This window comes from Centroberyx affinis, unplaced genomic scaffold, assembly GCF_046629955.1.
Source record: "Centroberyx affinis isolate AG114_WGS23_722 - 3 ecotype Tasmania unplaced genomic scaffold, CSIRO-AGI_Caff_v1 ptg000324l_1, whole genome shotgun sequence".
NCBI classification, from domain to species: Eukaryota; Metazoa; Chordata; class Actinopteri; order Beryciformes; family Berycidae; genus Centroberyx; species Centroberyx affinis.
In genome coordinates this window covers 128909-150909 of record NW_027279000.1, presented here as the reverse complement: position 1 = coordinate 150909, position 22001 = coordinate 128909, and the positions used below count along the sequence as shown (strand labels likewise).

At 41.0% G+C, this 22001-nt stretch overlaps 1 protein-coding gene across 1 annotated transcript in view; it reads left to right on the top strand.

Moving 5' to 3' along the window:
- Nucleotides 1-3099: 3099 nt before the first annotated feature.
- The window catches only part of adgrd2 (adhesion G protein-coupled receptor D2), a 43607-nt gene continuing 24705 nt past the window's right edge, over nucleotides 3100-22001 (top strand). The window contains exons 1-14 of the mRNA XM_071515197.1: nucleotides 3100-3229; nucleotides 4545-4784; nucleotides 5255-5884; nucleotides 8423-8548; nucleotides 9733-9827; nucleotides 10880-11170; nucleotides 12670-12781; nucleotides 16945-17079; nucleotides 17481-17589; nucleotides 19671-19776; nucleotides 19894-19949; nucleotides 20143-20269; nucleotides 20423-20526; nucleotides 20815-20917. Coding sequence (XP_071371298.1) covers nucleotides 3100-3229; nucleotides 4545-4784; nucleotides 5255-5884; nucleotides 8423-8548; nucleotides 9733-9827; nucleotides 10880-11170; nucleotides 12670-12781; nucleotides 16945-17079; nucleotides 17481-17589; nucleotides 19671-19776; nucleotides 19894-19949; nucleotides 20143-20269; nucleotides 20423-20526; nucleotides 20815-20917 — 2364 coding nt within the window. The remainder of the gene's footprint in view (nucleotides 3230-4544; nucleotides 4785-5254; nucleotides 5885-8422; nucleotides 8549-9732; nucleotides 9828-10879; nucleotides 11171-12669; nucleotides 12782-16944; nucleotides 17080-17480; nucleotides 17590-19670; nucleotides 19777-19893; nucleotides 19950-20142; nucleotides 20270-20422; nucleotides 20527-20814; nucleotides 20918-22001) is intronic.

Below are 22001 nucleotides of genomic sequence, written 5' to 3'. Positions count from 1 at the left end.
ATTAGATAGATCTATCTGTTCGTCGATATATTGGGACAATAGTGGCCTTTTATTAAAAATCAGATCTGGTCCAGTCAGTGTGTTCAACCTCTGATATGATGGATATGATGCAGTTTGTTTGATTACATATTTATTGTAGACTCGATCAATACTACACTGGTTCTCTATGACAAGACCTTAACCTGAATTGATTATAATGAGACATTTTGATTGGGTTCCAAGCAAGTAGGCATGAATATATTTCATCACCATTATGATTATTATTATTATTATTATTATTAATAGTAGTAGTAGTAGTAGTGTGGTTTCAGTGGAGAGTTTTAGTGTCCCGTGGTCTATATACTGTTTCAGAGGCTTTTACACAATTTAAAGATTTTGAATATCAGTACAAAGCATCATCTACTGGCAGTTTCAATCCAAAAATATTGGTATTTAAATGCCCAATTCATAATTGCAGTGTAGTGACCCCGGTTGAGACACTGCCATCCCATTAGTGATTTTGTTTACAAAGTTATTTATTGGGTTGAAGACGTGAAATTTATGCTCTGAGCTTTTACTGACAGTATGTGGCAGCAAAAGGGGGGGGGGGGGGGAGACCTGTTATTTGAGTTAAACGCTTACTCTCAACATTTATTTTGCATCTACAAATCAAACTCTTTAAGAACATGAATTCCAGATTGCATTTTTCAACTGAAGAAACCTTTAGGGAGCTATTGTCCTCTACACATTTATCTTCAGTGCAAACATTGACAAGTAAACGCTTGGATTTCACAGCAACGTCTAAGCCATGGCGTGATTGAAGGAGTACGTTGTTGTTCAGTTAGATGAATGGGCGACAGGAGAGGAGGGCACGAGGGAGAGGGATGTCCAGGAGGAGGTAGCTTGGAGGAGGCTTTGTCGATGTAGGCCTGTGGCCAGACTTTCACACTCTGAGTTGATGCCTAGGTGGAATACTAATGGCTGGCTTTGTCTTGATCAGTCTTTGTCTTGAGCGGTGTATTCTGGGCATTAGTGATGTCATGGCTTTAGTCCAGTTGTCTTACATTGAAGTGCATGAGTGTGTGTGTGTGTGTGTGTGTGTGTGTGTGTATGTGTGTTTGTGTGGGCATATGTGTTTACAGCTACACTATACAAGATTTTTGAAAAATCCACCTGTCTTATCAGCCTAAATCACGAAGTGAGGCTGCAGCAGAGAAGAGTATTCCATCCTCGCTAATTGAGACGTTTGCACAAATGAAATGCTGGTGTCAAATCTTTGGTTTTTGGAAAGAACCTGAAGAAGAGTGAGTCTTTAGAGACAGAAACAAACCATTAGAGATCTACAACAATCAAGTGTCTATAGCAAGTTTGACTTAAGGTCATATTTAAGTCTAAGACTGGGTCTATCTTTATGCAACTGGCCCCTGAGTGAAATACTAAGTGTCTGGAGTGAGTGAGTGGTCTGTCAGAGAAAGCTGGACTCGCCAACAATGGTTGAACCTCTTCACCACCTCCACCCCATTACACTGCTGATGTCAGAAAAGTCTGAAATTCAGACTTCTGAAATGCAGTGGAATGGAAACAGAAAACTCAGGCAAGATTTCTCAACGTTAAACCGAGAGACAGTTATCTGACATCACGTCAACATAGCTGCGTAGCTACACTGTAAACGCTACACAGCATTACTTGTAATAATAACTAACTAATCCTCAAAATACACTTAAGTTTGATTTTCAGCATTACATGATGATTAAATATATCAAAACATCTGTATTGTAAATGGTTAAATGTATACATTTTAAATGTAAAGTTGCACTTACAGTTGCTAACATTCTATGCTAACTAAGTAGCTAACATTGCCAAATATCATTGATACAACATTAGCTGTTGCATGAGGAACAGTATTTTATGTTGGGCAAATTAAACATCCAGATTTCTCCTCTGGTTTTTCCAATCTGGACCACTGGAAGGCACACAGGTTGTGGTTATGATCTACAAGTCGTGAATTTCCAGCTTCTAACTTTGAATGGAACTCAGCATTAGTACTGACCAGTGGTGGAAGAAGTATTCTTTGACTTAAGTAAAAGTAGCAATACCACAGTGTAAAAATACTTTGTTACAAGTAAAAGTCCTGCATTCAAAATTTTACTTAAGTCAAAGTACAAAAGTATTAGCATCAAAATGCACTTAAAGTAGCAAAAGTAAAAGTAGTCATTATGCAGAATGGCACATTTCAGAATCATATATATCATGTTATTGGACAATAATTATTGATGCATTAATGTACTAATAATGTATTAGTTGATTTATAATTTGTATTAATAATCTAAATCTGCAAAGTAACTAGTAACCAAAGCTGTCAAATAAATGTAGTGGAGTAAAAAGTACAATATTTCCCTCTGAAATTTCCCTCTGGAGTGGAAGTATAAAGTAGCATGAAATGGAAATACTCAAGTAAAGTACAAGGACCTCTAAATTGTACTTAAGTGCAGTACTTGAGTAAATGCTAGTTAGTTGCATTCCACCACTAGTACTGACGTCACCTTACAGGATTTCAGCAAGTCAATGAGTTCAAACCATTTGCAGCCAAAGCACAAAGTTGCCTAGTGTCACTTTAAAGATACACAAAAGTAGCCTATCACTCTTGAAGCTTTAAATCAGGGATCATTTAGTTATCAAGCCACACAGCATTAACTGTGCAACAAAGCAGTGTGTTGGATGTTGCACTTATTGTACTCTTTGTGAATGAAGATACATAAATTCAGAGGCATGCATGTTGCACACAAACACCGGACGAAAGCCACCCAGACAACCTTTATGGCCTACTGTACACTGATTACATGAGTAGTACTAATCTTTTATTGACTATGAAGTACACCAATAAAACCAATGTTTCAATTAACTTTAGAGTGCCCTATAGAAGGCATAAATAAGGGACATGTGGTAAAAATGTCTGCCGCCCCGCTGCTGTTGATGAACTCTCTGTGCCAAATGCTTGACACTGCTTGCGTAAGTAGAGTTCTTTTAAAAAATGACCCGATTTGCATGACAAAAGCTGCTGGCTTCAGGGTGCTGAGCAGGGTGGGGGGATCTGAAGGGAGGCAGTGGGCAGGAGACAGAATGGGACTGCTGGACAGACACACTGGGCTCTCTGGTTCTCTCCCAGTCAGAAGACCGGGCGTTCTGGACATGCAGGACGTCGAGGCCAAGGTGCCGGACGAGGAGTTGGACGTGGATGTGGACCGGATTGGTTTCGGATCATCTCACGCATGTGGAATTGTTCCCAGATTACACAAAAAGGAGAGTTTCTGCTGTCTTGGAGTAAAACTGGGATTCTACAACTGACTACAGAGCTAAAATGAACCCGGAGTTTTTGAAAACTACTAGCCTGATGTGCTGGAAGGTTAATGGTTCCGTCTTGTCATGTAATACTTGAAGTTTCGTGAAGTTTCATGAAGGAGAAATTACCATAAATAATACACTCTTGTATTCAACAGATACAGAGCTGGTTTCTATTGTGAAGTACGGCTGGCAGTTTGATCCAGTGGAAACCAAATTTTCTACGTTAATACGTATTTTATTTCAGCTGGAGATCACACTGACTTAGAGATGACTGGAGCCCTGCTTACTGGATTATTGCTCTTCTCCACTGTGGTAATACCTCCTCTGCACATTCTATACTACAGTATATATATATATATATAACACAAGGACCATGTAAATTTTACTTGCTTATATGGTATTAATGTACTACCTGGAATTCCTCAGTCAAGATTTCAAAAACGCAGACAACTCTGCTCTCAAAAGCATAACTATTTTGTACGCAAAGGTCTTAAGATGACTCATAACTTTAACAGTAACCCATACAGTAATGTGTCTTACTTTCATACCAGCAGCCATATTGTAGGCAGAGGATAAATGCTGGATAAATGCTCATTTTGGAATGCAATGCAACTCAACTGTGCATGTAGAATTGTTCTTGTAGGAATTGCTAAAATAACTAAGTTACGTGAGCATAACTTTTCCTTCATGTAGGTGGTGTGTGAGAGTGAGCCAACACATGCTGGGCCAGACAGAGAGAGGGGCTCGCATGGTGAGAGACTGTTGATCACTTTTTAGCCATTTAGTCACCAGCAGTATCAATTCACAGTGCTAGTCTTCTATTGCCCATCCAATCAACCGATTAATACAGTCATTTGATTGACACCTTATTGTAGTAGTGCAGTGGTTCTCAACCTTTTTCATATCAAGGACCCCTAATTAGTCCACATTTGATGCGATTTTGTCCCTTGGACCCAAATCTGAGAATATTTTTATTGTTAGATATGATTTTGTCCAGAACTCCATGACTGTCTGTAGGTAGAGAGATAACAGTGAAACTATGATCAAAATAGTCAGTCTCCTACATTCTATAATTGTTCTTGTAAATGAAATAATGAAGTTTAACGATTCATCAATTTGCTGGGGACCCCCTGGGATGCCCTCAAGGACCCCTGGTGGTCCCCGGACCCCACGTAGAGAACCACTGTAGTAGTGTATTTCATGTCCTATGTCTGTCTCCCCAGCAGAGGCCAGACTGGTCCACCTCACATCAGACTGGGCCTTCCAGCTGGTCAACGACTCACTGGCTTTCCCCAGAGCCGACAGCTTCTGCAGAGGCCAGTTCAGCTCCCTCACCACCCTGGACCAGCCAGAGGACCAGGAGGGGGCCGCGGAGCTGCTCCGGCAGGCTGGACTCCACTCACCCATCTGGGTCAGGGATCCCAGCAAAGCGGCCTCCAAGCCCCTGGCCCTCGCCAAGCAGTGTGAGTGGAAGCCCTACATCCATAAGCTGATAAAAAATAGTTTTATATATCATACTTTTCTCAGTTCTCATTGAATCTAAAAGGGGGTGGCAGGAGTTCAGAGCTTAGAGAAGTGAGCTTGTGAGTGGAAGGTCAGCAGTTTGAATCCCGACTGGGACAATCTGGGTGGAGAAGGTAAATAAATAATGCTCTCCCCTCCTTCAACAAGTACTGTTGATGAAGAAGGGCTCTCGTTGAAGGAGGGGAAAGCCCTTGAGCAAGGCACTTGACCACCAACTGCACCAGTGGAGCTGCTAAATATGAGACAGTAGAAGACTGTGACTGTACTGGTCAGCTCCCAGGAGTGAATGTGTAATTGTGTGAATGTGGAATGGAAAAGAGCATGCATGGTCAGCAAACCCTAGAGAAATAAACACATAGCACTGAAATGAAGAGATGAATCAATGATTTCTCCCTCTGGTCTTGCTTAGACTTACAGTTCTCGGCTCTGAACTTCCCGAGGGAATCTCACGAGGGCTTCGCTCGCGTCAACATGTCCTTCCCCGCCATGTCGGCCGTGAGCGTGTGCGTTCGCGTTCAGTGGGACCCCGAGTGGGACGAGGTGTCCACCATCTTCTCCTACGCGGCACCTGTGTTCACCAATGAGTTCCAGCTGCGTGGCCAAGTGGACACCCAGGGACGCATCCTCTTGGCGCTCATCATCCACGGGCAACACCGGCCGTACAAGGCCTCTTTCCCCAACGACGGGGCGTGGCATCACCTCTGCGTTACTTGGCGGCGGAGCGACGGCCGCTGGGCTATCTATGTGGACGGGGAGAGGAAGGACATGGGCTCGGGGGCGGACACTCCCAGGGATATCCACGGGGACGGGATACTCATCCTAGGTCAGGACCAGGATTCCTTTGGAGGGAATTTCACAGAGCCCTTTGTCGGGAATATCACCGACCTGAACGTTTGGAATACCTCTTTGGAGACGAGGCAGCTCCGCGCACTCAACGCCTGTTCGTCCTTGACCCAGGAAGTGCTCTTCAGCTGGAGTGTTGACAACATCAGCAGCCACCCAGTGGTCAAAGAGGTGCAAGACATGCTTTTTTGTCCAGGTAAGGGTACATATAAAGCGCTCAGTCAGTCCAAAGCCATGCCAAAGCTATATATGATTTCTTGAAAGAAGTGGTACCCACAGTTTTATTTCTTGCACTGCTTTCACTTCATATGGGTTTGAAGCAGTGAACTAGGTGGATTTGGGAATAGTAATTGAATCATAGCTCCACTGCCTTCGACTAGAGTTCAATGACTTTCCTACCCTACTCAGGACAGTCAGGGTGCGTTCACACCAAGCATGTTTGGAGCAGTTTATTTAAACTCTAGAACCTTTTACTCTTTTAGTTCGGTTCATTTGGCTAAGTGAGAGCAATACCATTTGAACTCAGGTGGCATGAAATAATCGCACCAAGACATCGGAAAATGCGAGTCTCAGTACTCTTCCAAGAAAAGTGTAGTGCAGATCTTTAGGAATAAGAGCGTAATCCCAACCAACTACAGGAAACGATACCCAAAACACAAGGGTTTATGAGTATGAGGAGATGGATGTTGACTGGACTGGAATCTGATTAGTTTTGACTACCTCCTCCGCCAAAATCTCTAACCTGGCAGGATGACAAGTTACCAAAACTGCAATAAACAAGCTACTTGTGAGTCCATCTGACTTGTTTACAAGCCCTGGTTCACTTTTAATTGGGCAACCTAAACCAGTGGTCCTCAACATGGGGTCTGGGGACCACCAGGGGTCCTTGGGAGGGTTCCAAGGGGTCCCCAGCAAATTGATGAATTGTTAAACTTCACCATTAGGCTATTTCATTTACAAGAAGTTAACACAATTAGAGAATGTAGAAGAATGACTGTTTTGATCATAGTTTCACTGTTATCTCTTATCACGTAATTCTGGACAAAATCATATCTAACAATAAAAATATTCTCAGATTTGGGTCAGAGAGACAAAATCTCATCAAATGGGGATCTGTGGCTCTAATGTGTACTAAGTTAGGGGTCCTTGATATGAAAAATGTTGAGAATCACTGACCTAAACTAACCAAATTCAAAAATGCAAGGAAACCTTTCCATAATGGTTTGGATCAAACAAAACGAACTGTGACTGCACTCTATAACCTAAAAACTCATACTTCATTTTCCCCTCTTTGCCTGAATCACATGCCCCTGCCATATCCCCTTTGCTATCCTTTGGTATAAAGCACAGACCAGCCGGGTTGGTAAACATGAGCGTGCTGTGTGCAATTTACTGACGTCACCCTGGGTATTGATATTCAAATTTCTCCAACACTTACCTCTCGCTGCCATTTGGAGCCCAGTGTAGCTTTAAGCTACAGTTGCAATTATAGTCTGGAAAAGCATGTCAGCTACAGTAAAATCTGCAGTACTCCTAATACTGTAGATGTTCCAGTTGTAAGATTTTGACTTTTTGAGCTTTTCCCTTTGACCATTCATATTACAATCTATATATATCTTCTTATGTATAAATCTGTACGTTCTGTACATCTAAAGAGAATATATTTGGTTTTGGTTGGTTAGGTTTTTCTTTCTTTTTTTCCAACATATGCCTAACCGCCTAGACACTTTCTGTACATATGCATGGTATTTTTTAAACTTAGTAATGTGAACTCAGATTTTATACTGATGGATAGAAGCTGTAAATTCACATATTTGGTTTCTTCATACTTCCATTCTCTTGATACTTTGAACTTATTTCTTGCTGTATACATTTGATTTTTTGGTTTATTTTCATATGGTACATATTTTTCTCTTCTAGTGTATCCATCAGAGTCTAGTGCATCCATCAGAGTGTTTTTCCAATTCTTTGACTTTTTTTTTTTGGGCAGCTCCCATTCATTTCTAGTGGGGAAATTACTTTTTTCTTGCCAGTTTTTATTCCTTCTGTTCCTAATTGCGTCCCCAAGAACGGTGCCAGGCCAGTCGGGCCGGAAACTCTAATCCAGCGGTTGTTCCCAGTTGCCTGTGCCTCAGCTGTGGAGTCATTCTGGATGATTTCCTCCCTAAAGAGGCCTGTTAACCCAGATAGTGTGAGGCTGAACATATCCAGCCTGACATAGAGACACTTAAGGAAACGCGTTAGCATGGTTGACCGGACAGAGCGGAGGGAGGGCAGCAGGGGAGAGAGAGAGAGAGGGAGGGAGGGATGGATGGATGGAGGGGATTCCCGCAACTCCAGCATCGGGGCTTCTTTGGAAGAGCAGGGCTCCACGCAATGGTGAACAGTAACAAAACACTCCCCCGCTGTCTGAGCTTTATTACCATGTGAGAGGTCCCAGTCAGTTTTGGTTTTTACAATGCCAAATTGAGGTTAAAGAGTTTACAGTCGATTTTCATTTTTGTTACCAATTTTCTTGTTACCAATTGTTTGATTAGTCTCTTGAAGTTGGATAAAAAAAATATGCTTCACCACAAAAACAAAAATAGATCTGCAACGGACCCAGATTAGTTCCAGGGATTCATATAGGACTAAAGATCTCACATTTAAAGACACCCACTTTAGATATGCTCAAGTTGACATTGTCTTGTTCTGTGTCACTGTGTGTTATGTGATGCTGTGAATGCATGAGCAGCAGTCCGCCAGCAGAGGGAGCTGCAGGGCTGCAGGACGCTGCAGGGCTGGACAGATCAGCTCCTCCCGCTGTATGGACTGGCTGACTGCTCTGATCCACTGCCATTCATCTGCATGAGCAGCAGAGGTAAGGCTGACACACTGCTAAATTAAAATGTCCATATCAACAGGTGGTTTCATCTCCTATTGAGTCTTACAGTCATAAATACATGTTTTTCCTACACTCTATCACTGATCGATATAACACAATAGTGATTCAACCTATATCCAGTTCATGAAGTTTTTGCATGTGTTGCTCTAAACACCTTGTGTCTGGTAGCTCTTTGCATTTTATGTTTCTGTTTGTTAAGAATAAATAGAAGAAGATCTGGGTAGTTAGCATGAGCAGTGATAGCCGCCATGACTGAACAGACAAAGAAAAGAGAAACTCAAACTGCATCAACAGAAAAAGACAAAGTCACAGTACTGGACACACTGCTTGATTGACAGGTGATGTCTGGGAAGAGCAGTGCAGAAACACCACAGCAATGAGCGCTGAGCAACAAAGATGGAGACAAAAAAAAAAACAAGGAACTTGTGGATTACCACTTTAAAATGTTATTTTTCTCAAAACCATTTCTCCCATTTCTCAACTACAAAAATAAATTGCATGTAAAAAAAACAAAAAAAATAGTATATATATAAATATATATATACACACACACACAACAACAATAATATATTATATGCTACTGATCCTCCTTGTTTGCTTACCTATTAGTTTGGTTTGTTTGATTGATTGATTGATTGATTGATTGATTGATTGACCTATGGTTGTTTTACCATATTAACAAAATAGTTCACAACATACAAAACAGTTAAGATTCAAAAGGTATAATGTAAACTATGAATGAAATTATAATTAATAATGTGAGCTTGAAGTAAAAAACCAAAACTATGTTAAATTATTAATTATTAATTATTATTAAAGTAAGAGAATGGTGTTATATTTTCTGTAATATTTTACTAATAACTTATTATAACAACCTCCTTAGTAATTTATTGCTCCCTGTAGGGAAATTCTCTTTTCATTTGCCCCTCCTCCACAGGGAGGTCAGAGGTCAGGGTCAGCTACAAAACAGCACTCTTGGAGCTGGAAGGAATTCAGTGTCTTGATCAAGGACACTTCAGTCCTTGATCAGGATGGGTTCCTTAACCACTAACACACCCTGACACCTCAGATATACAGTGCTTTTGTGTTTATGGCCTATGTACAAACAGGTGTTTCCATGCAGAAGTGTTAGATTGATGTGACATTGTCTTTTTCCACAGTGCGTTATCTGAAGATGAAAGAGCTGAGCGATTCCAAGAGCGCTCAACCCACTGCTTTTATGGACCAGCTGATGAAACTCTCCAACAAAACCCAGGTAAACAATCCATGCATCTTCACCCCCCCCACCCCCCCCCAAAAAAAAATAAAAAAAATAAAAGTTTTTCTTGTCAACCCTCTGAAACAGCATTTAGACCATGGGGCTTCCCATAAACAACCACTGTGATATTGATGAATTCTACAATAAATATGTAATCTTGTCAACTATTAAATTAATCGCCAACTATTTTGATAATCGATTAATCGGTTTGAGTAATTTTCTAAGAAAAATAAGTCAAAATTCTCTGATTCCAGCTTCTTAAATGTGAATATTTTCTGGTTTCTTTCCTCCTCTATGACAGTAAACTGAATATCTTTGGGTTGTGGACAAAACAAGACATTTGAGGACGTCATCTTGGGCTTTGGGAAACACTGATCCACATTTTTCACCATTTTCTGACATTTTATAGACCAGACAACTAATCGATTAATCGAGAAAATAATCGACAGATTAATTGACAATGAAAATAATCGTTAGTTGCAGCCCTACTATATACTGCATCAACAGGAGTTATTATTGGCACTTGTGTTGAAAAGAATCACTAATGTATTTTGTCCCCAACTGGACACACAGGCATGTTGAAAATGACACATCGTTCTGAAAAGCGCATCAATCCCAGCGATCAGGGCATTGTCAATGATAATCACTGAAGATGAATGGGAAACACGACGATAAAATTAAAGCACTGTGAACACATGTATTATTGTGCAGCTGAAGCATTTCACTGACGTGGCAGGGTCAGCTGTTCAAGTTACTTACTGATATCCCATTTCTAATAAAATGCCAATATAGTACAGTCTTAGTAGCAGTAGTAGACGTAGTAGTAGTACTAATAGAAGTACTAATAATAGTAGTAGTAATAGTAGTAACAGAATTCTACCAGTAGTAGTAGCAGCACTACTAGTGGTAACAGTAGTAGCGGTAGTAGTAGTAGCAGTAGTAGTAGCAGTAGTAGTAGTAGCAGTAGTAGTAGTAGTAGCCTAGTAGTAGTAGTAGTAGTAGTAGTAATAGTAGTACTAGTAACACAGTGACTATGCCTCCAGTCCCAGGTAATGCAGGGGCCTATGCAGCCGTCAGGTCAGATGAGCTGGGCTGAGGCGTCCACCCTGCTGGACGTGTCCCTCCAGGCCCTGGAGGAAACCCATCAGGAGGGGCTACAGCCGGAAGACATGTTCTCCCTCATCCAGCTGCTGTCGCTGGCCGCCGACGTCCCCGCCGAACCTCCCGCCGACGCCAACCGCAGCCGGGCCGGCGCCAGGCAGCTCAGCCAGCACTTCATCGCCGTGGCGGACAGCGTCATCAGCCAGGACAACGCCCTCAAGTGGCAGGCCATCAAAGAGGTACCCCACACACACAACAGTGCATATGGGTCCTGCACATTCTCTGGACACCCGGTTCCTCCAGCTTGAGTTTTTCACAAGGTGGACAGCTAGTAATGCACATATGCAAATCTGTACACTCTGTACATATGGTATCTACTGTATATCTGTAAAGTAGAATATACAGACAAGGATCCCACTGGTCATGGAATTTCTGGAACATCATGCCATTTAAAGAGGTGTATTCCAAACAGGGAAAGTCAGGGAGTTTGATAGTTCTCTGGGGAACTCAGGGAATATCAGGTAACTTTACAAATGGGTCACTTTACAGGAATACAGCAGAATGTATTTTCCAACTTGTTTCATACATTCATTGCATTAAATGGTTTTCAGCCCAACTGCAGTAGAAACAAGACTGAGAAACAACATTTACAAACCAGGAAGGAGAGATATTTAATATATACTATATATGTACTTCTGTAGACCTGGCAATGCAAATATAATGCACATTTTGCACATCATGGATATAAGCTGTAAATCCACATATCTGTTTTCTTTATATTCCCATATTGTCTCATTTGTGTATATTGCATACATGTTGATATTTTTGCTATAATCTAATTGATATTCAGGTTTTCTTATCCTTTTACTATTCCGCTGCTGTGACAACCCAGTTTCCCCACAGGGATTTTAGTCATTTCGAGGCATCTGACCAGTATCTACAATAGACTGCTGTCATATCAGCACCAAAACACTAGAGGGCAGTAGCCTTCTGTAGATATTTTATATACTGTAATGGTGGAACTAAAACCTGAGCTGACATTCTTCATTAGCCTCCATAAATACCGAATAAAAGATAGCTAAGCCATCCATTTAAACATTAATTTTCACATTCACTATTGCTGGAATAAAAGCACTATTCTGGAGTAAACCATACCCTAACCCGGTTCACAGTTGGTACACTGCTCTCTCTCAAACCTGTATTACTGAGTCCTTTTTCCCCCCAGTTCTCTCTCTCTCTGCTATTGATGTGTATGGATCCTTATGGAGGCTGCCTTATGACAAGTGTTGTGTTTCTATCAGCGCTCGCCTCCCTTCCCCCCCAGGCCTCTCAGCGCTCCAAGGCCACCTCAGCCCAGACTGAATGGATGAGCAGCACTCTGAAACACTGTGGCCATAGTCATCCTGCAAAAAAAAAAAAAAAAAACCTCCCTCGCTCTCCGCCGAGCTGCGTCTCCGGGGCTCGGCTCTTTAGACGGCCGTATTGAATTCAGAGCGGGGGGTTTCAAAACAGGCAAGGGCAAAATCCACGACGGCACCCTGCATTATAGGCCTATCTATTGAAGCGCGCGCGTGCCCTCTTCAGCCAAAGCGCGCGTAGACGCCGGCGAGGGGTTGGGATTGTGTGGCGTTTGAATGGTCATTTTGAAATGTACTCTCTCTACCTTTTGCGGCGGCGCTCGGGAGGGCAGAGTGCCTCGGTGCCGCCGCTGAGACTGCCCGTGCTCCCTGTGTTTCAGGTGGTGAGCGGCCCCATGGACGTGGTCAAGAGTATTGACCGTATGGTGACAAGCCTGGGCCCTCGGCTGATGGCAGAGACTGACCACCTGACCATTCAGAGCCCCAACATCAGTGAGTCACGCGCGCGCGCACACACACACACACACCCACAGCCTGCAAAGGGTAAAAGAATTCACATGATATACAAAGAAATATTAAACCAATGGAGCAAAGGAATTTTTGCTACTGAGGCTTTGCGGTTATGTCCAAAATCTCCAACTGTCCAGTGGAGAACTGGCCGAATGCAAAAAATGTCTAACAACCAGTGGTGGAAAGTAACTAAGTACATTTACTCAAGTACTACTTATACTCCACTACATTTTAGAGGGAAATATTGTACTTTTTACTCCATTACATTTATTTCACAGCTATAGTCACTAGTTACTTTTCAGATCAATATTTTATATTTAAAACATTTGATCATCTTTATAAAATAACTATAAAATAGCATTGTTATAGATTAGACTACCCAAAAGTATAGCTAAATTGTTAAGATTAGCTTCACGTTGACAACTTTAAAATGCTGCTTGTACATGTATGTCAATAAATCAGTATTAATATTCCAATAATTTATGAAAAATATAACTCTCTAAATGGGGACAGTTTGCATAATGAGTATGTTTACTTTGATACTCTAAGTACATTTTGCTGCCAATATTTATAATGTACTTTTACTTAAGTAAGATTTGAATGCAGGACTTTTACTTGTAATGGAGTATCTTTACATTGTTGTATTGCTACTTTTACTTAAGTAAAAGATCTCAGTACTTCTTCCACCACTGATAACAACCAAAAAAGAGAGGCTACTTCAAAAAGATTGTTGTGGTGTAGGCCAATTCATAATTTAGTTATAATTAAAAGTGGATCGTCTGATATGGTGGATTTGCTTCTAAATTGAGTTGAAGTCGAGTTGTAGCATGAGTCAGCTTGGTTAACCTGAACAAACTGTTGGTTTTTGGCTTTGTTAGCTAGCTAGCTAGCCAACAAGCGTTTCACAGGTGGTGACGTGCAGGAGGTGGACAAGTTCGACATCAGCCTAAACAAGCACAATATATTCACAGTATGATATCACATCACAGTAAAAAAAAAAATCTTATTAAAACAGCTTTGGAAACTGTTTTGAACTGATATGAAAAATATTGATTTCACAAAACAATGCAGGTAAGCAGCCATGGACGACCACAGACGTTCATTTTGGGGCTACATTTACACAGGTTTTGTTAGTGCAGGTTGTCATATTGTTTATTGTGGATCCTGGTTAGTTGGCGGACAAGCAACAGACTAGTCTTCCTGGAGTCCATATCAGTCGTATGGTCCGTATCAGCATTATATTCAACATCAAAATGTTTGCTGGGTAGCTAACTAGCCAGCAGGCTATTCAAGCAAACCTGGTAATGTTAAGATACGACTACTAGCCACTACTAACACTAGTCTCTACCTGGGGCCTAGACTACGAAGCAAGTTCAACATATCCAGGATATCTTTGCGGTAGCTGGTTTAACTCCCTAACCCTAACAACCGCTATCACGCGTAATCGGTATCACGAAGGTGGTTATCAACTCGTTAACTCAATCCAGGCTTTCCCACTTGAGCTATGTGTGGGTTCACATAAAAGAGCCGGATTTTGTAACCAATCACAATCCAATCACATGCAACACGGACAGATCCAGAGCAGCGGATTTAAGATTAAATGAAATGTAATTGATCCCTGTGGAGAAATTAGATCGTTGTAGCAGCAAAAGTAAAATCATACAGCAGGGAAAATGAAATAGAATACAAGCACACATGTAGGCTAGAATCTAAAAATAAGAAATAGAAGTGGTATCAAAAATAAAATAAAACAATAAAAGCAATAAACTACTGAACAATTGTGGGGTTACATACTAACATTTGTTTTTTTCTCTCAATAAGAACTACTATTATAGTGAATAAATATGAGCAATAGAAAAATACAACAGCGAAAAGTAAGTTGCTGTTGCCAAGGCCAGAGAGGATGGCTGGAGGAGAAATGCAGATTGTGTAATGCAGTGTAAATGTGTAGGTAAATAGACTTATCACTGCCTGTCACATGCAATAGTAAATTCAATTCACTATTGATAACTATAGCCAACTATTGTAAGCTATCCCCTATTTGATAAAATCCCTCTTTTATAGCCAGAGAGGGCAAACCATTGCCCTGCGAAGAGTCCTTCTAACCTTCTTACCTACTTCAATAGAATCCCTTTGTACAGTTATTTTTTCATTTGAATGCAATGATTTTATTCATATCTGGTTTTGTTATTCTTGTTAAAGATTGTTTAAAACGATGACGCCAAATTGTCCAGGGAGCTGATTGGTGAGGAGGTGGGCTTTTTATCCATTTCTATCCGGTATCCTGAACATAACCTGCTCCGGAGCAGGTTAGCAGTTCACCATAAGTTGCTATGGCGACATACTCCGGTAAAAAGTAAACCACCTTTGTGACACCGAAAACCCTGGATTAAACCTGAAGTCACCTCGCTAACCCCAAATCCTGCTTCGTAGTACAGGCTTCTGGTCTCTACTAGAGACAGTGATAGTTAGCTGACCAGATACTATGGTTAGCTAGCTACCAAGCTGAAATTATCTAAACACTAAATCAGTCAGATGTATGAGGGATCAAATGTTCAGCTCCCAGTCAAAAACAGCACAGAAAACCTCTGCTGAAGTCATACATCTAGAAACGCCACCAGCCGCTGTTGCCCAAGAGCTATAGACCTGCATATGGCTGCTAGAGGGTGTGTGTTTCATCAGTGTTTCTCAACCTGGGGGTCGGGACCCCACGGGGGGTCCTGAGATCATTTCGGGGGGGGGGGGGGGTGGCAAGGTGATTTATAGAACAGGGACAAAACATATTTCTACAATACAACTTTATCATGTCTATGTTTGCTGATTTTCTATCATTTTTGCTTTTTTTTTGTGAAATACTATAGTTTTCAGCTTCTAGAGGATGCTAGAGGGAAGTGTTGGTGAGTGAGCGTACATATGTATGCCATCAGGGTCATTGAGTGGACACTTCATCAAAACTCTCAGCGCTGAAAAGAACTACACTACGCTGGCATTACCTAAACTTGCAGTATACTTAGCCCACAACATCGCAGCTATTTACATCCGAGGCACTTTATTTCACTGACATCCTCACAATGCAAAAGCAATGACTAAAGACAAAAGGAAGCAGGAACCTCTTAGCCCTGCTTTTGTGCCTTCTCCAATCATTTCTTCCTTTAACTGTAACTTGTCATATTCTCATCAGGCACTTGTAAACACCCTCATAAACGGCGTGGAAACATGATTCTCTCTTGTGTAACTCATTGCCAGGGTTGGAGTAATGGATTACCAGCGATGTCAACAACAAACTACTTACTGAGAAAAACAGTAATCGCATAAAAAAAATAGGTGATCAGTTGCTGGATTGCTCAAAACAGGCATCTAGACATGTATTCAAACATCTTAAATCATTTGTGGATAATGGTTGTAAATGATGATTAGGTTAGACTGATATATCAGTTTGCTGAAATTAAAGTTTTATGTTTTTATTTTTTGGCATGAGAATGGTCAGATTTAAATATATCGAATAATGGCACAGAATATAGATTTATTTCAAACACATTTGTATCGGTATCAATCAATTGAACCTTAACTGTAAGACTATTCTACAGTCTGTAAAGTGTAATTAATTGTTCATTTAACTGCATATTTTTCAGACTCAGAAGGCTGAAATCTGAAAGCAGCTGAAAGTAATCAGATTACATTAAAGAGTCTGAGTATTCCAGTGTAGTGCATTACTCAAGACAATTTTAAGCCAGTAATCAGTCATTTAATACAGTGGTTCTCAACATGGGGTCCGGGGACCACCAGGGGTCCTTGAGGGGGTTCCAGGGGGTCCCCAGCAAATTGATAAATTGTTAAACTTAAGCATTATTTCATTTACAAGAAGTTAACACCATCAGAGAATGTAGAAGAATGACTGTTTTGATCATAGTTTCTCTGTTATCTCTCTACCTACAATACAGATAGTCATGGAATTCTGGACAAAATCATATCTAACAATAAAAATATTCTCAGATTTGGGTTCAAGAGACAACATCTCATCAAACGGGGGTCTGTGGCTCTAATGTGGACTATTTAAGGGGTCCTTGATATGAAAACGGTTGAGAATCCCTGATTTAATACATAACCATCCTCTGCTTTTTGCTCTCTTTTCGCCTACTTTTTAGGGTTGGAGGTGCAGCAGCAGAGGCTGGAGGAAGGATCCAGCGGATCTCGATTCTGCGGGCCCGAGACGGCGAGAGAGACCAACCTAGACTGCATTTCAGTCCCACATCAGAAGATACAGGATCTCCATAACAACGGTAGGAAAACGCTGCCAGCGCCAATCACCTTCCTCCCCCTCTGGGTATTCTACTTACAGCAATCACTTATTCAGACTTATCAGTCGCAGCACTGAGTGTTTTGCGGAGAGAGAAGAGGCATTTATTAACCTCAGTTTTACAGGTGAATGCAGCGGACAATGCACTAACGACAGACTTGTGAATGTGTGGCATGCGTTCACCCACTTACGCTCCCAAGGTCTTACATTGAAGTGCAGATGGAGGCGCATTGTTGGGTTTTGCATACTCCAGACAACTATTCATGTTCGATAATAACCGATGGCTAATATCCTAAATTGAACTATTTTTCACTTAGTGCCGTTTTATTTGGCCGTCTGGTGCTAGTTGAAGAATCCCTCGCCTTGTTGTTGTGTTGAATGCAGGCTTCCATAGGCTCACGTTGGTCAACACATGGTACGGCTCGCTGCGGCCCCTCTTCAAGCCCGAGGAGAACATCACCATGGTTCCTACCGTCACCGACGGCAGCCAGAGGTAACGCTCGAGCGCAAATGGAGCCGGAAATGGAACCTTTTTGTTTTTTTAAATGTTTTCTCCACTGTGCCGCCCCCACACTGTCACAGTATGGCATGTTTTTATGTTTTTTTTCCACCATATGTCATACCAGAGTAGGTACAGCCAGAGACCAAAACATACTTCTTGGCTCACCTGCCAAGGCTGGTAAACTAAAAAAATAAATCACCTGCCAAGAATCATTTTTCCTAGCCAAAATAATGAATACACATTTTCATTGAAATATGTCACCCTAACTATTTTCAATGCTGTTTCATGTGTAGAGTCAAGTCACCTTACCTAAAATGTGACAGGATTGGCATCAAAATAGGTAGATAGCTCTGTCCAGTGCGCATGCTAACGCTTTAGCATACAGTTAATCCACGATTACACAATCATAGGCAATTAACATTATCCAAAGTATGAAGACTTTTAGTAAATCAGTTGGTATTCTTTTTTTTGTTCTATGGCCTGTAGATTCATAACTTCTGAAAACAAAATGCCAATCTTTATCACTAATGAAGGCCAAATCAACAAATCAACAGCACAAAAAACTTTAGCTGTCTGGCTAATCTGGCTCACTTCCTGTGTAAACAAAACAAATTTATTGTGTTGAATATCCATTTTAACAATCCTCTAAACAACCCTGGCAGGTTTACTGTAAAATGAACTAACCATCCATCCTCAGAGCTGCTCAAGTTTTTAATCTTCTCACTTTTAGAATAATGCTAGTCACCTACGATTACTTAACATACTGTATGCTAAAGCGTTAGCATGCGTAGAGCTACAGAGATGATTTTGGTGCCAATCCTCTTGTCACATATTGGGTAAGGTGACCAATGGGCCAAATTCCAACTTGAAAAGGTCAGAGTAGTGCAACAAAATTCAAATGACAAAAAAAACAAACATATTAGAATGTTTTAGAAGCAGGAGCCTATGGTGGTCAGCGGGGACAATGTTGGAGAACAGGCAAAGACCAAAGATTGTATATAACCAAAGAATTCAAAAAAATACTGTACAAAACACTCTAAAATAGGTGTTTCCTGGGTTTGAAACAAAGCTTTTTTGATAACATGCTGTAAGTGATTTTGCAGCAATATGTCACATCTACAGTACCCTAAAACATATGAAGAGTTCATTTCCAAACTGTTGTAAATGTACTAATTACCTGTCGTTTGAAAAAAAATAACACTTACTCCTACAAAACTAATGATTGCACAAAGTTAAAACATGTCATATAGGACTGTTTTAAAGATAATAGGTTAAGTTAAGGTTAACTTAAGAGAGATATTGAAGTGAAGATATTCAGGTAATGATTTTATTATTCATATTTTTTACAAAATATAGCTTTTGTAGCATTTTGGACATGATTTTCAATTTTTTTTCAAATGTTTAAACTGGGTAGATGTGAGATATTGCAAATTTATCTCGGTTTTGGCTTTGTTTCAAACCCTGCAAACTGCATGTTAAGAGTAGGTGTTAGTTTTTGCATTGCTGCTACAGGTCTATGAGGTACAGGTATTGGTTTTGTAGGAATAAGTTTCACTTTCTTCAAATTAGGGCTGTGCAAAAAAATCGATACAACTGAGTATTACAATATTTTTTTCAATGATACTGTATCAATTTTCCAGCCCCTCGTATCGATACATTAAAAAACATTATTCATGTTTTAAACGGATTTAAAATGTCCTAAAATTGCCCTCAAATCTCTTTGAATTAAATAGTTTTGACTCAATTTGTCCGCTGAGTTATCAATATAATGTGATGTACATATTAGACTACCCAGGTGGTACACAACAAGTTGTATTTTCATCTCTATTTTTAAATTTTCAGTAAATTATGTAGATTATTGCAATGTATCGCAATACGTACCGTATTGCAATATGTATCGTGATACGTATCGTATCGTGAGGTCCTTGCCAATAAACTCAATTCATCACATCTTTCATTTCACGCTAAAGACATTTGACCGTTTCTGGGGGTTTTCTTGCTGATTTCATTCTGAAGACCTACTGCTTCCTTGTGACCAGTGTTGTAGTGTATGTATTTATCTATATGACCAGGTATTTGGGCACCATCCTGGGCTCCTCCGTCATCTCCACCACGGTCCTGGGAGACGACCAGCCAGTCAGCACGGCGGTTCGCTTCCACCTCCAGCACAGAGCCCAGGTCGGCAAATCTCACCAACGTCTCTCTCTCTTCCTGAGCTGATTTCCGTTGAAAGCTCAGCCGTTCCTCTCCTCATGAGATATCGCATTCATAGGTTTTTTTTTACGTTCCCTATAGAATCCCGCCGGCGCCGTGTACGACCCAGTGTGCGCCTTCTGGGATTTTGATCTCAGGTAAGTACGAATGAATATCTATCCATGTCGGATGGCTAAAATTCCACAATAGGGACCAAGGTTGTCTCGCCACTCTCGCCAAAAAAATCTGACAAACGCAGGATAGCTTTTAGAGTGGGGGAACATTTTCATTCTCGGCATTCCCGGCAGTTCTGTGTGTATGTGAGTATGTGTTGTGTGTGTCCAACTCTAGTCCGGAGGCTGGTGGGTGGTGGAGCACCAAGGGTTGTGAGGTAGTATCCAAACAACATGGCTCCACCGTGTGCTACTGCAACCACACCACCAATTTTGCACTGCTGCTGCAGGTCTACGAAGTCCAGGTAGCATTCCTCTCTCCCCACTCAAATTGTCCCTTTGTATTTTTCATGTACGCTTTCACTGACAGTATGCGCTGCTATTTACGGCTGTGTGTTTGTGTGTGTGTGTGTGTGTGTGTGTGCGTGTGCGTGTGTGTGTGTGTGCGTGTGTGTCAGAGGAGCCCGGAAAATGAAAAAGCTCTGCAGGTGCTGACGTTCATCGGCTGTGGAGTGTCTCTGTGTGGCCTCCTCTTCACCTTCATCCTCTTCATCGCGGTGGGGTGAGTCACAAACGTCAGGGAGTACACTCTATAAAGCGGCGAGGGTGAAAAGCCTTTAAGAAAACCCTGGTGGATTCGCGCTCGATAACTGGGGGGGGGGGGAAATGGAACATTGTACTCTGTAGATATGTGAATAGCACTGCAGTGAAGTGTTAATACAATGGCAAAAAAAAATGTGAAAACAAGTTACTTTGGGTCCTCCGGTCATATATTTCATGCTGTGTGTGTGTGTATGTGTGTGTGTGTGTGTGCATGCATGGCTATATGTACGGGTGTGTACATGTGCAGCGTCCCTAAATCCGACCGCACCACCGTCCATAAGAACCTGATCGTGGCCCTGGGGATTGCCGAGCTGCTGCTGATGTGCAGCGACTGGGCCTCGGCCAATGAGGTGAGACTATACACGTGATGCAGAAGTATGATGCAGGAGTAAGAATACAGTATTTGGTATGAAGACTCGCAAAATAATGAGCAAAGTGCTTTCTCTTTATTGCAAAAGATAGAAATAAAGGGTAACACTTTACAATAAGGGTACATTAACTAAGGGTTAGTTAATGCTTAACCCTTAATTAACAGTTAACTAATGTGTCTGGTAATCATTTACTAATGGTGTTCATGTTAACAAAGGTATTAATTTATATATTATTTAATAGTTTATAAAGATGACTATTAAATAATGTATAAATTACATGAACACCATTGGTAAATGATTACCAGACACATTAGTTAACTGTTAATTAAGGGTTAGTTAATGCTTAATAAGCATTCACTAACCCTTATTAAGCATTAACTAACCCTTAATTAATGTACCCTTATTGTAAAGTGTTACCAAATAAAGAACCACCTGAAGAGTTCATTTCCAAAATGGTTGGATGTATAGCGTCCATTACTGAGTTGTAGGACTCAATCTAAAAGTGGATTTTATCAACCAAGAACTTAACGGAAAAATCCCCCCCAAAAATATTTTTTTATACGTATATTACATATTCGTACGGATAACTGTACAGATGTAGACAACGTGACGTCACATCAAGATATTTCCAGCAGCTACAATGGAGTTTGATAGCAGAAAATGTTTCAGGATGTAAAACATCAGCGGTAAACTTTAGGTTTTGGTGTCAGTCCCTCAGAGCGAGGGCTTCTTTCTAGAGCCGCCATTTTGCACCGGGAGACGTTCAACAATCATACAGGGAGAAATCCATCGTAGAAGAAGCAGAGACACCAACTTCTTCCATGAGTTGTTTTAACTTTGTGCCAGCATTTGTAAGAATAGAAGTCACCGTTTTCAAATGAAGGATATTGCATTTATGGCTCGACCAGTATGGGTTTTTGAAGGTCAGTACCAATAACAATATTTATTGAACCTGCCAATATTTTGCACCACTACTCAACAACTTTAAGTTTGACTACTTTCATGCCAAAAAGATTGCCAAACATTTCAGTGATTCAGTGTTTCCTCCAGAATATTATTCCTA